We start from the raw sequence: 13,405 nt of genomic DNA, 5'->3' as shown, positions 1-13,405 counted from the left end.
ATCAAGGAGCCACTCTCGCCTGATGATGCGGGCAACATGCGTACTGTACATCATCGATCAAGCAGGTGTAGGTGACACGAGTTTCAGTGCCGGAGTAAGCTGGGGGACTGGGCATCCCGGCCAATTGGGACTGGCGGTGTAACTGAGGGAGGAATGGCAATCGACTTGATTCAAGGCGTTCCGGATGATTACGGACAGCAGCGAGTTGGCCAGCAGCATGGCAATGTCATAGTGCGGTAGAAGCAATGCCGGGTAGGGCCATGTCGTGAGGGTATGATGCACCTCGTGCAACGTGCCTTGCGAATCAGCTCGGGAGATGCAGCACTGCCGGCCGTGCTGCTGTTGGTGATGATGGTTTTCTACAGATACACAGACGCAATGTGACACGACAGGCCATTCTGGCAGGGTAAGGAATAGGGACGGATAGGTAGGATGGAATGGGATAGGATAGGATTGGGAGAAAGGGGCCCGGAGAGTAGTAGTAGAGTGAGGACGGGGATTCGTTAGCAAGAGATGGAATACGTGGGCAACGATGCGAGTTGTTGGAGTCGCAGCTGCAGGTTTACCTCATCTGACGTCACTGGAGAGGAGCAGCGGGCTGGACCCTGCATATCGCCCCAAGTTGTGAAGCGAGAAGAACAAGGCCCGTCATTGGCTGCTTGATAAAAGGTCCACTACGACTACAACGCTTCCTTGGATCTTTGGGGGACTAGCACCGCCGGCAGCGCTCTTTCCCGCCGAGGTGCGCTGTACCTACCGTGCTACCTAGGTAGTCTCCCCCCTCCCGACCTCGCCTGGGAGGCACTGGGAACCGGTGCAGTGTGCTTCGCATTCCGGACCGGGTGATTCTTCAACACAAGACAAGGTCCCCTTCTCTTGCTTAGCACCATTTCCCCATGCCTCACAGCCTTCAGCTGCGGTACCTTACGGAAACTCTGCCCGCAGTATATTTCGCAGTGTGTGTGTATACTAAGAAAAGTAACCCAACCTTCCATGTCTAGGGCATTTCGTCGTATTACTCGGTACCCGTATAATACCAAGACAATGGATAATTCCCGCGACGTGTGGTAGGCCCGTTCAAGTTCAACGGTCCAACGGCTGACTACCGGTAACAAACATAGTAGCGATGGTACCCTGTTGTGTTCAGCCCAGGGCAGGGTTCCACTGCATTCGTCTTTGATTGTCATTTCCTGCAACAAGGGCAATGTTGGTTCGCCCTTTAGGATTGTTGGTCATGAACCGCCGTCAAACCGCCATTCCCATGCTTCTAACCTTCTTTCTCCTCATGCGCTGCGCATTTCTCCACGTTGCCTTACTCGGGCAGTTCGTGCCCCATCAGCTACTTTGGTACATACCGTGATACCTCATCTCAACTGTCCACTCTTCGAGTCTCGCGTACTCCTGACTTCTCTTTCTTAGTGGCCCAAACGTAGACACACTGGCAAGCTGGCAAGCTGGCACCTCCCAGTGAGGCGAAAGAGGCCCCCCCTCCTCCCGCATCCCGTTCCAATGGAACTTGTCTCCTGCCTCCCAGTGGACGACGCACGCGACTGGACCGGGTCCAACTCGCCAGCGCCAGCAATAGCCCCCCCGCAAAACACCAGCGGTCAGCCGATCCTCTCTGGCGTGTGACGCTATCCCAATGCCCCTCGAGTCTCGTCTCATCTCAGGCCTGCCCACGGAGCACCTACGGCCTGCAGTTCGCCCCCTTCGCTGTCGTTCGTTCCTTTCGTCTATCGTCTTTCACCACTCTTTGATTGCTTGTCTTTGCTTCTACCTTACTCCTATACTGCTCCTTTACCAGCAAACCAGGCAGACTAGGCACGTACCTAGCCTACCCACCCACCTTGACATCCACCTCACCCTTTTCCCCCCAGCCCTGTGCCTCGACCCATCATGACCACCTTTGTGACTATATACCATTATATACACCATCCGACCTCCCCTTCTTCTTCCCTCCCCCCTCGACACTACTATCCTACTTATTCTTGACATATGGCTCACTCCCGGCTTTGATATCTGCCCACCTTGCCACCTTCTCCTGCTAGCACACATCTCCCGCCACACCTTTACATTCTCTCACATCCTCGCACACCTTCTGCCCTTTCCGGCCTCCCAACCGACGATCTCGAACAATAATGGGACGCTCTCACCGCAGAGGCCCTGACTACGACCTGGACCCTTACGAGCCTTACGGTCGCTCTTACGACACTGCTGCAGACCCCTACGCTCAGTATCCATCTCGTGGACGCAGTCCTGGTCCTCGTCGCCGCAATAAATCAGAACCTGCCGCACCCCCGGCTGCCTATGACAACTATCAACGCGAACAACGCGAACCAGAGCCTAGGGAACAGCCACGGGAACACCGCGAGAGCCGTAAATCACGCAGGGACGCCGTCCCGGAATCCTACGCTCCCCAACCAGAACAGAGGGAAGATCGAAAGAGTCGCAAGAACCGATACTACGACGAAGACGCCTATCAACCACGGGCACGGAGCCACGGCCGCTCCGCCCGGGAACCCCCCGCCACTGCTCACCACCGTACCGACGACGACGCCTTCGACGCATATGCCCCCGCCTCTCGCCGCGGCCGGGAGCGTCAGCATGCCTATCACCCGCCCCGGACGAGCGACACGAGGCGCTCCAAGTATGCTGACTTTGACGCCGAGCCTCGTTATCCCGACAGACGCTCCCGTTATCCCGACTACGACGATGTTGATCCCTATAATAACGAGTCGCGCCGTTCCAAGAATGATGGGCCACGCGAGAGTGATAGACGGCGTTCGCGCTACGCTGACTACGAGGGCGTCCCCCGCGGCAGTAGCGAATCAAATCGCGGTCGTCATGTAGATTACGAGGCTGATCCCCGTTCGAATCCGAGAGGATATGCCGGTCACAGCCAGGGTGGCCGAGGTCGCTACATGAATGACTCGCCTGAGCGGTATGGCCAACCAGGTGGCGGTCAGCAACGCTCTGCCAGAGGACGGTCCATGCCTAGAAAAGGTGCAGCAGGTGGTACCTCTGGTACAGCTCGGCCTCGAGCCAAGTCAGCTGTTGGTTACGCTGCGCTGGGTGAAGCCGCCCAGACAGCCTTTAGAGTGGGAAGTCAGGCAGCTCTCCAGATGAAGAGTGAGCCCGGCCCGTGGATAGGCGAGAAAGGTACGCGGGTCGCCACGGCTGCTCTGGGCGCCGCCCTCGTGGACACATTTGTAGGTCACAAGGCCACAGGCATGAAGGGTGGCATGCGCCATCAAGCTTTGCGCCAGGCATGCGAGATGGGTATTCGCAACTTTGTCGTCCAACCTACTGTGAACACGGCGACCCGACGCAGTGGCAGTTGGGGCGGCCATGGCACTGGTAGTGGTGGGGGTCAGAGCAGCAGTGGGAGAAGACGACACTGATCATATCGAATTATCGATGTGTTGTCCATCTTATTTGAGATGCTACTTGAAATGTGGTTGGGTTCCGCGATGCACATCATCCTGTTCTATATCTTCCCGAACATACCAAGTCCCTCCTCTGCTTTCTTTCCTATGGCTTTTTACTGGTTTTACGGGGGCGGCGTTATCGCATAAAGTGCTATCAAGAAGGCCCGAATTTTTTTTTAAAGCTTAGAAGCGGCATGGCAGCATGTTAACGGTAGACGAGTAACGAGTCTCAATGAATCAAATGACGATGAAAATTACAACACCATGGATGATGAGAAAAGCTCAGTCATTCGCAAATCTTCTTCAACAGGACTATTCTGCCCTTAAATATACCAACAACAACGCATCTCTCCGATTTCATGCTGACATTCGACCCTGTCATCAACTGAATATTGAAAAATAAAAATAAAAACACGACAGAAGTCATTTGGTAAGATGCCAAGACGATGTCAGGTAACAGCTTCGGCACAACTACCGAGTACAAAGAGGAGGGGAGATGAAAGCGATGGGAGTTACTTGAGTTCCAGTATCGCGTCGGATGTTTATATCACCCGAACGCAACCCTCGCGCAAATCTGATAGCCAACACCGCAGAGCAGCAAGTGTCAAGTGATGAGCAGGTTTATTCATGCTTACGACTTGCCATGCAGGATATACGTGGGTTTGAATCGTGAGTGTGAAATAGATGGTATTAAATGAACAACCAGAGTACTAAGCTTCGACTAGTTACTTGAAGATTTGGCTTGAACGACAAGCAGATCCGCCTTCACACCAGCTGTAACAAAAACACCCGCAGCAATACCCAGACAGTCCTTGATATCTTCAGACACCTTGGCGGACGCCTTACCTTCAGTCGCTTTTACAGCACTCCTGCGACCAAGCACAACCAGGTTGTGCCAGGTGACTTCTCGTGTATCTGTCCTGACGCCTGATGCGGCATAGCTCGAAGCAGCCTCTAGGGTATTCGAAGAAGAAGAAGTCTCAAACTTGATGCGCGATGCTACATTGGCAGGTACATGCGTTGACACGAATCCGAAGTAGTCACCCTCGTGAGATTGAGAGTCTCCCTCGGCCGTCCCGACGAAGTGTACTACGGTCGCTTGAGCGTTGTGCTTCTCGCACAATTGAAGCACCAGCTTGAGGGCAAGCTTGTCATCGTTGCCGCCAAAGTATGGCATGAAGATCTGGTGGGACTTGTTTGTGACGGGAATCGTCGGGATATCATGATGGATGTCGCTGAATGAGTATGCTCGGGATAGCCTCTTGCGGTCGCTACTACCGTCCAAAGTAGGTTGAGTAACACTACCCTTGGGGAAGAAAATGCCAATGTTGTGTTCCGGGGAGTCGAGGATTGACTTTGCGAAACCGGTATATGTTGATCCAAGCTTGTTGGAACCGTCTGCCGACAAGACCTGGGTGTCGACCAGGCTGCCACTCTCGCTCCAGGGGACGAGAAGAAGGTCGGAAGAGATATCGGAAGATTTGGAAAGGAGAGCTTCGGCAAAGCGAGTCTCTGGCATGATCGATACCTCCCCAGAAACGGCAACCCTGATCAATTGTCCCACAGTACGGAAGATGTTCACGACAGGGTCATTGCGACTAAAGTCGTCCACCTGAGACACGGTCATGACGGAAGAATCACGATCCGTAAGATGGAGTAGGCGGAAGCCATGAGCCCGCACAGCTCTAATACCGTTGGAAGAGCCCAGCGCCACAGTGTCCGACGTCATACCGCCCTTCTCGTCGCGTTCAACGAATTGGCCTCCCGAACCGTACTGCTTTCCAAACAGGGAGACCAAGTTGAGCAACGCAGGCATGTTGTCCAGTCGAAGGTACACTAACAGGCGCTGGACACGATCGTTAGTCGGCTTGGTAAATTCATGGTCATCGGTCGATCCGCCGTGGCTCGAGATGGGTTCACCAGTGTCCCAGTCAATCTCACCACGCTTCCAAGCCTCGAGCTTCTTCTGGTACCAGCGAGGGTACAGGAAGGAGGTTAGAGGAGTAGTTGCGAAGGTGGTCAGAAGAGCCATGACAACGAAAATGGTAAATGTCCTGGTGCTCAGAATTCTAGCCTGTAGACCGATGTTCTGCATTCAATCAGCATCCGTCCCCCATCCCATGTCATCACGGAGCTATGCTCAAACAAGAGCTACTTACAAGGACGATCAACTCAACGAGACCTTTGCAACTCATCAGAGCCCCGATGGAGAAAGACTCTCTCCAGACCAGTCCGTTCAACCGAGCAGCGAGACTGGCGCCAATAACCTTGGTCAAAAAGGCGGTGAACGTAACAGCAATAACGTAGCCCCAGGCGATACCGCTGTCAAGGAGACCCAGGTTGGTGTTCAGCCCAGAGAGCGTGAAGTACAAGGGCAAGAACAGAGCACCGATCAAGTCTTCCAACTTTTCAGTGACCTTGATAGCAAAGCCGTTCTCACGTGGCAAGATAAGGCCAACCATGAAACCTCCGAAAATTGCGTGGACGCCAATGATACCAGTGAAGAAAGCCGAGGCCAGGGCGATCAACAGAATAAGCGCAATCATGCTCTGCGAAGGTCCGTTCTCGATGTTGCCAGTTCGACGTAAGAGCCAGACCAAAGCTGGCCTCACAAGGTAGAACAGGAATAACATGTAACCGACACACGCGAGAAGAATCCAGAGGGCTGAAAGACCCGTTCCGGCGTTGGCGAGAGCGACACATAGGGCAAGGAGGATCCAACCTTGGGCGTGTTAGTAAAACTCAGCCTAACGTTTGAAGATGCACCGAAGCGTTACTCACCAACAACGTCGTTCGCAACACCAGCTGAAAGCACGATAACACCGACAGAGGTATCAAGGAGCTTCAATTCGGTCAGGATACGGCACAGAACCGGGAAAGCCTAGAGGCGATGTGTTAGTCGGGTGATGATCGAAACACGACGGAGGGGCCCGTTTCTTCAGGGTGATTTACCGTGATTGCAATAGCAACACCGATGAACAGCATGTAGATTGGGAAGTCAATGTGCATGACACCCTCATCACCAGAGAATTGATTGTAGAGACCCCATGCGAGGGCGCAACCGAACGCAAAGGGTAGAGCCAAGCCGGCGAATGCTACTGAAGTAGCCACTCGCCAATTACTGACGAGGAAGCGAACGTCTGTCTCAAGACCAATGAGGAAGAGATAGAGGACAAGACCGAGATTGGCTACCAGCGTCAAGTTGGGGATTGATTCCGTAGGGAAGATGGCAGCGCGAAAGCCGGGAATTCGGCCCAGCACCGAGGGCCCCAGAACAATGCCACCAATAACTTCGGCTATCACTCGAGGTTGCCGGATCTTGGACAGAGGCCAGTGGAGGAGGTGGCAGACTATAATGATGAGTCCGGCCTAAATTGAGTGAGTGACACGAATTAGCATTTTGGCCAGCGCTGAAGGTGGAATGCGAAGCCAGAGGGAACGAACCTGGATGATGAATATGGTGATGGGATCCTTCGGATTGTAATGCGAGGGGTTTGCGCCCTCGATAACACCACCCTGCGAGGGAGCTCTGTTTCCGCCGGTGCTTGTAGGCGCGGCAGACGATGTAGCCGTCGCCGACAGTATTGATGTGATAGAGGACATGTTGGCGGATTGGCTCAAATTCCTGTGCTTGCCGGTGAACGGGCTACTTCCCGATGCAAGGAATGACGAGGCGACCAAAGACGTCTGGAAGCGCTCGACTGCGCTCTCCGATCCGAGTCGATTTGACCTTTCGTGATAAGACGGAACGGCAGACGATACGGGAGAGCCACTTCTTAAATGGAATTGCCAAGAAGAGGGACACCGTCCAGGCTGTGAACACTAGCAATGGGTGGAGGGGAAGCAGGCTTAGGAACTATGGCCAAGCCAGTCGCAATCGGTCCCGTGATATCGGTAGGCTTTGCATGTACTAATCTGACATGGTGAGCGCGGGTTGTTCTGCCTATGTTGTTTTCTCCCTGGCCGCAGCTGCCACAGGAATTGGAGTTGTTGGTAGTCGACCACTTTGGTTGGTTGTACAAGAGAGTAGCAGATGGTGGTGTTGGAGCAAGTTAAGGGTTATGGTCACTTGCCTTCCCGGCGGATTTAGTTTGCGACACGTGAAGATGTTTTGGAGGGGGGAATGTGGAGGGCGGGGAGTGCGAGTGAAGCAACGGTTTGTGGAGGTGGGCAGGGAGAAAGTGTGAGACTAAAGTGCCTCACTGCGTGACTGCGGTAGCTAAGCAGAGTTGGGGTGGAACCTGCAGGCGTGGGAAACGGATTTATTGGTCTACCCTGATGTGAAGGGAATGCAAACAAGAACGAGATTGAAGCCAGGCCCAAGGATGTGGGCTGTCACTGTCAATCGTGGAATGGTGGAATGATTGCGATGTTGAGGTCAAACGCCTGGGGTACCACTAGGCAGGGTGCATGCCTGGATGCAACATATTACACTAGGTATTTCCCCCCAAAAATTACGATTTCGTTCCTACTCTGTTACTTTCTTGGAAGTCGCTCATTACTCCCCACTTCGTAAGAGGAAAGGATCATAACAATGAGGGGATGAAAGAAGAACAACGTTTGCGTGATATGCTAACCGGGGGGGCTTACGAGTCATCCATCCCACCGCCTCTTATCCCATCCTTGACCGCACCTCATCAACATCAAGAGAAAGCACAGACAGAAACGAAGACACCAGCACGATATCGCCTCATTCATCTGGCATATCAACATTTCTGGCACCTCACGGATCACCTAGGTTGCGCACTTGCGGCTGGCACTTCCATGGCATCTAACATGATGTTGCCCGGACCGTGGACAGAGCGCTGTGGATAGTGCAGGGCCCAGTGGATCCAGACTCCAACCAGAGTCCAGGCCTGGCCTTGTTTATCTCTCCGTCTCCATGGCGCTGCATGCTGACCGCCAGTCTACAGCGAGTCCTTGAACGGCGTGAACGAATACCTATACCTACAGGTTTTTAGCTGCAAGACCTGGAAGTTGGCGTTCGTATTGTATTCTACAGGCGCAGACGTAGTACCTCCAGGAATGAGGTGAACCCCCCACACAATGGTTGGTCGTTATGGAGCACTCGTACATACACAGTAGAGATAAACCTATCCGTGGAATTGGAGAAGGTGGAGAGACGCGGGGATCAAGAGATCATCGGCTGATTGGGCCACCAATATCCGTACCGATACACTAAGGTACTGAGCTGAGCTGCACGCGTACCCAGCCCCCCGGGCTGAGTTGAGCCACCACCACCTCAAGGTTTAGAGCGGGTAATAGCGGTAACCACAAATAATCCACTGACTTGTGTCCCACCTGATATGCACCTTGATATTGTTCCGAATATCGACTACCAAGACCTCAAGCTGCCAATGGAGCTTCGGGACATGAATCTCCATCTGCAATGTTATGGGGCTAACGCGGGACAGCTAAGTCTAGTTCGTCTCTCCGTCTCAATGAATCCCATATCCAATGTGCCACATTCATAGTCAGGCGTACGCCATCGCACTCAAGCCTAGGGCCACAGGCAAGGGTAGTGCTTCACATTACAAGACCTTGTGATCGGCCGGTGTGACTATGGTGGCTTGGCTGTCTTGGCTGTGACGCTCAAGGGCGCATACATATAGATAGGAACGAAAGCATCTGCCTCACCGCACCTTTAAAAGCTTTCACTTTATTAAAGCAGTTAATTAAATAATAGAGAGGATGTATAGAAGCATATTACCCCCCGACATCCCCCCGACGGAGCAATCCGCCGGGGCCGTATCGTATATTATTTGTTTGTTTATTCTACCTCTGCTAATCGCTCGAGCGGTTCTCGATATCGGTTACACGGTATTAATACACAGTATCAGTGGATACTCCCACTATCTCGTTAGGTATCGTATATTATATAATTAAAAAAACCTAAGTATATTACGCTCTATACTTAATTATTAATTAAAACTCCTAACTTTTTATTATTTTTAGCCGTTTATAAAATAAGCTTTACTTTTTTTAATATATATAAAATCTCTTATTATTAACTTAAATTTAATATAATTTTTTAATATAAATATTATTATTACTTAGGAGCTTATAAACGCTATTTAAAGTATTATTTTATTATTTTAATATTTATATTAACCTAGCTATTTATAATATATATAATATTACTTAGCTAAATTTTATATTATTAAAAATATATTTATATTAATTATAATAATTATAATATTAAGCTAGTTAAAAAGTATTTAGTTTAAAGAGAATAAAGTTATTAATAAGTATTTTTAAAATTATAATTTATATATTAATAAGTTTATTTAATTTTATATTATTTTATATACTATATATAAAAGTAATCCGTAATTATAAACTTTATAAGAGAAAAGTTAAAAAAATAAAAAAGAATTATTAAAAATAATCTAATAAGATAATAGGAGTATTTATTAATATTATATATTAATATTATATAATTAATATTAAGAACTATATAAGTAATTAATAAAAGTAGAAATTTAAAATAAATATATAAAAAAGCTTATTTTATATAAATATATTTTTATATATATATTTTTTAAGAAATAATATATGTTAATATATACGTATTTTATTAAATTAAAAAGTATAATAATATTTTATAATATATATAAAGCTTTCCTTTTAGGGTCGGCCCGCCTCATTGGGGGCCATCTTCGCCCTACGGGTAAGCTAGTCTACGAGGGTTAATATTAAGTTTTTATTGCGTATATTACTTAATAAACTTTATAATTAATAATAGCTAGCCGTAGTACATAGCTTAAACTATTACTAATAACGCAACGTATTAATTACTTTCCGAATAGTTAAAAACTACCTCTTATTTTCCGACCTATTTAATAATTTTAGAATATCCCTTTTTATTTTTCTTAATTTATTCCCGCGCTACGATTTTAGAATATTAATAATATTTTAGAATCGATTAGGTATTTCGAGGCCGTATTATATAAGTTAGGTACTAATAAAAATAATACTTATATTAATATACTTATTTTAGATCTTTAAGTTAATAGTATTTAGGCCGTATTCCTTAAGACGGCCTTATTATAGTTCGGGGTCTTTTAATATAATATTTATAGGATTAAATTTCTAGTTATTAAAAAAGCCCTAGGGGTCGACGAGTCTTAGTATATTAATAGTATATATTTAAAAGTAAGTAGATAATTCAATAGCGTAATAACAATAAATAGCGAGGGAAGTAGCGTTTTTAATTTTAATAAAGGAAACGAGGTAACGAATATATAGTATATAAGTTAATATTAGATATTAGTAAGGTCGGTATTGTTATTAATAACGGCGACGAGGGCATTTCCGATACTACCGTTATAAGCTACTATTACCTAGAAGGGCAGCGAACTTAGCTAGGTACGAGGTAGGCTCATAAGGTAGTAGCGTCGAGTGCCTAATATTGCTATTAATCCATAGGTATGAACTTTATAAGAGGGAAAATTAAAAAAGTAGAAGAAAATTATAAAAAATAGTCTAACGAGATAGTAAGAGTATTTACTAATACTATATATTAATACTGTGTAACCGATATCGAGAACTGCCCGAGCGATTCGTAGAGGTAGAACTATAAAATAAATATATAAAGCTTTTATTAAAAAAAAGTATTTTTATTTATTTTTTAATTTTATTTTTATAAATCGCTCGGGTAGTTCTTAATATTAGTTATATAGTATTAATATATAATATTAATAAATACCCTATTATTTTATTAAACTATTTTTATAGTTTTTTTTTTTTTAACTTTCCTTTTATAAAGTTTATAATTATAAATTAATAATAATATTAGGCGCGCGACTATTTTATAAGCTCTTATACTTAGTTAAGTTTATTACTTTTCTAAATAACGGCCTTATAATAATAGTATTTAAGATACCCTTATTACTATTATTAATAATAATACTAATATTTTAACTTATATATATATATATATACTATATATTTATTACTTCGTTTTTTATTAAAATTAAAAACGTTTATTATATTATTACTACTATTACTATTACTATCTAACTATTTATTTTAAGTATATTTTATTAAAATACTAAGATATTAATAACTTATTAACCCCTAGGGCTTTTTAATAACTAAAAGTTCGATTTTATAGCTATTATACTAAATAACCCTGAGTTATAAAAAATTATTTTAATAAGTACTATTTTTATAATATCGATTTATAAAAATAAATAAATATATTATAATAAGTATCGCCCTTATTAACGCCCTTTAATATAATATAATAATATATAAGCCTAAACTTAATAATATAATTAGAAGTTTAAAATAAATATAAGCGAGCGTATTAAATAGGAATATTAAAAAGGCTATTATTAAATAAGATAAGGAGAAAAAGTAAAGAATAATATTTAGTTATTAAAAAAGTAATTAATATATTATATTATTAGCCCCCCGACAGAGCAATCTACCGGGGCCGTACTATATATTACGTATTAAGGAAAACTAAGTATATTACGCTCCGTACTTAATTATTAACTAAAATAGCTCCTAACTTTTTACTACTTATTTATAGGGCGAGCTTTACTTACTCTAATACGCACAGGACCTCTTAGTACTAGCCTATGTAAGTAGTTAGATCCTATATTACATACTCCTTTTTATTAAAAGTTAGGGGACCCCTTATATAATCCTTTATATTTATAATATAGTCCGTATTAAAAGGATTTTTAGCCTCGTAAAATATAATTTTTAAACTAGTATTAATATATTAAATTTTAATATTTATATTAGCCTAGTTATTTATAGCGTTTATACTATTACTTAGCTAGATTTTATATTATTAAAAGTATTATACTACTCCTTAAGCATACTTACGTTAACTACGATAGCTAGGGCGTCGAGGGGGCCTAATTTATCGAGCCCTAGAGGGGGGGACCTGTCGAGGGGTATTTTTAGAGTAAGTTCTTATTAAGGTAGTATTTTAATTAGCTAACCTCTTAACTAGTTATCTAACTAGTTATCTAAGTAATAGTTTATATATATTAATAAGTTTATTTAGTAAGTTTGTTTAGTAAGTTTATTTAGTAAATTTATTTAGTTTAAATAGAAAATAGCTTTAGGTAATATTAAAAATAATAAAAATAAAAAAATCTTTATGAGCTTTAATACGAGTAATAAATATTAGCCCTTTTAGCCCTTTTTTTAAAAACCTCTATATTATTATTAAAGTTTAGAACCTCTATAGTTAGGGTGCCTTTAACCTTTATAACTAACTTTTATTATTAACTTTTTAATTAGCGCTACTATATAAAGTATAGCTTACTTATTTTAAATTAAATAGTAGTTTTCGTATTAAAATTACTATATTACGTTAACGTACTTAGGGTATATTATACGTATTATATAATTAAAAAGTATACCGTATTATATAATTTTTTTAAAACGTAATCTTATTAAAGTCGATCTTTTATGCCTATAAAGCTAGAAAAGAAATTACTATATATTATATTATTAATAATAATTTAAGCTATATACTACGGCTAGCTATTAATTATAAAATTTATTAAGTAATATACGTAATAAAAACTTAATATTAACCCTTATAAACTAGCTTACTTATAGGTAAAAATAGCCCTTAATAAAGCGGGCCGACCTAAAAGAAAAGTACTTTTATAAATTATATATAACCTCTAGCTATTATAATAATTTAATAAGAGTAATTATTAATAAAAATATAGCTATTTTTTTATAATAGCCTGCTCACTTATTATTACTTTATTAATAACTTTTAAAATTATATATTATAATTAATTTTTAATTTTTTAAATAATAATTATTTATTTATTTATTTTACTTTTACTAATTACTTAGGTAGTTCTTAATATTAGTTATATAGTATTAATATATAGTATTAATAGATACTCTTATTATTTTATTAGATTATTTTTAATGATTTTCTTTTACTTTTAAATTTTCCTCTTATAAAGTTTATAACTACGGATTAATAGTAT

The 13,405-nt window shown here is 43.4% G+C and overlaps 2 protein-coding genes across 2 annotated transcripts; one reads left to right on the top strand and one right to left on the bottom strand.

Moving 5' to 3' along the window:
- The first annotated feature begins 1,382 nt into the window (after window positions 1-1,382).
- HER10_EVM0006595 (uncharacterized protein) lies at window positions 1,383-3,692 on the top strand. The gene has a single exon (XM_035476177.1). The coding sequence runs from the start codon at window positions 2,139-2,141 to the stop codon at window positions 3,399-3,401; it is 1,263 nt and encodes a 420-aa protein (XP_035326924.1). The 5' UTR covers window positions 1,383-2,138; the 3' UTR covers window positions 3,402-3,692.
- Window positions 3,693-4,072: 380 nt separating this feature from the next.
- On the bottom strand, window positions 4,073-7,745 carry HER10_EVM0003788 (sodium/hydrogen exchanger family protein). The gene is made up of 5 exons (XM_035473452.1): window positions 6,873-7,745; window positions 6,381-6,797; window positions 6,210-6,309; window positions 5,588-6,150; window positions 4,073-5,517 (listed from the first exon to the last, which is right to left on the bottom strand). Exons 1-5 carry the CDS (start codon window positions 7,029-7,031, stop codon window positions 4,150-4,152), a joined length of 2,607 nt encoding a protein of 868 aa, XP_035326730.1. The 5' UTR covers window positions 7,032-7,745; the 3' UTR covers window positions 4,073-4,149.
- Between the last annotated feature and the right edge of the window lie 5,660 nt (window positions 7,746-13,405).

This window comes from Colletotrichum scovillei (genome assembly GCF_011075155.1).
Source record: "Colletotrichum scovillei strain TJNH1 chromosome Unknown Contig00011, whole genome shotgun sequence".
Lineage (NCBI taxonomy): Eukaryota > Fungi > Ascomycota > Sordariomycetes > Glomerellales > Glomerellaceae > Colletotrichum > Colletotrichum scovillei.
This window is presented reverse-complemented; position numbering and strand designations above follow the sequence as displayed.

Bases quoted from the DNA above. Each gene is read 5' to 3' on its own strand.
- HER10_EVM0006595 (XM_035476177.1), top strand. From the start codon at position 2,139: ATGGGACGCTCTCACCGCAGAGGCCCTGACTACGACCTGGACCCTTAC.
- HER10_EVM0003788 (XM_035473452.1), bottom strand. From the start codon at position 7,031: ATGTCCTCTATCACATCAATACTGTCGGCGACGGCTACATCGTCTGCC. The intron at 6,798-6,872 runs GTTCGTTCCCTC...CACTCAATTTAG, and splicing joins TCACCATATTCATCATCCAG to GCCGGACTCATCATTATAGT. The intron at 6,151-6,209 runs GTGAGTAACGCT...AACACGCCCAAG, and splicing joins TGTTGCGAACGACGTTGTTG to GTTGGATCCTCCTTGCCCTA.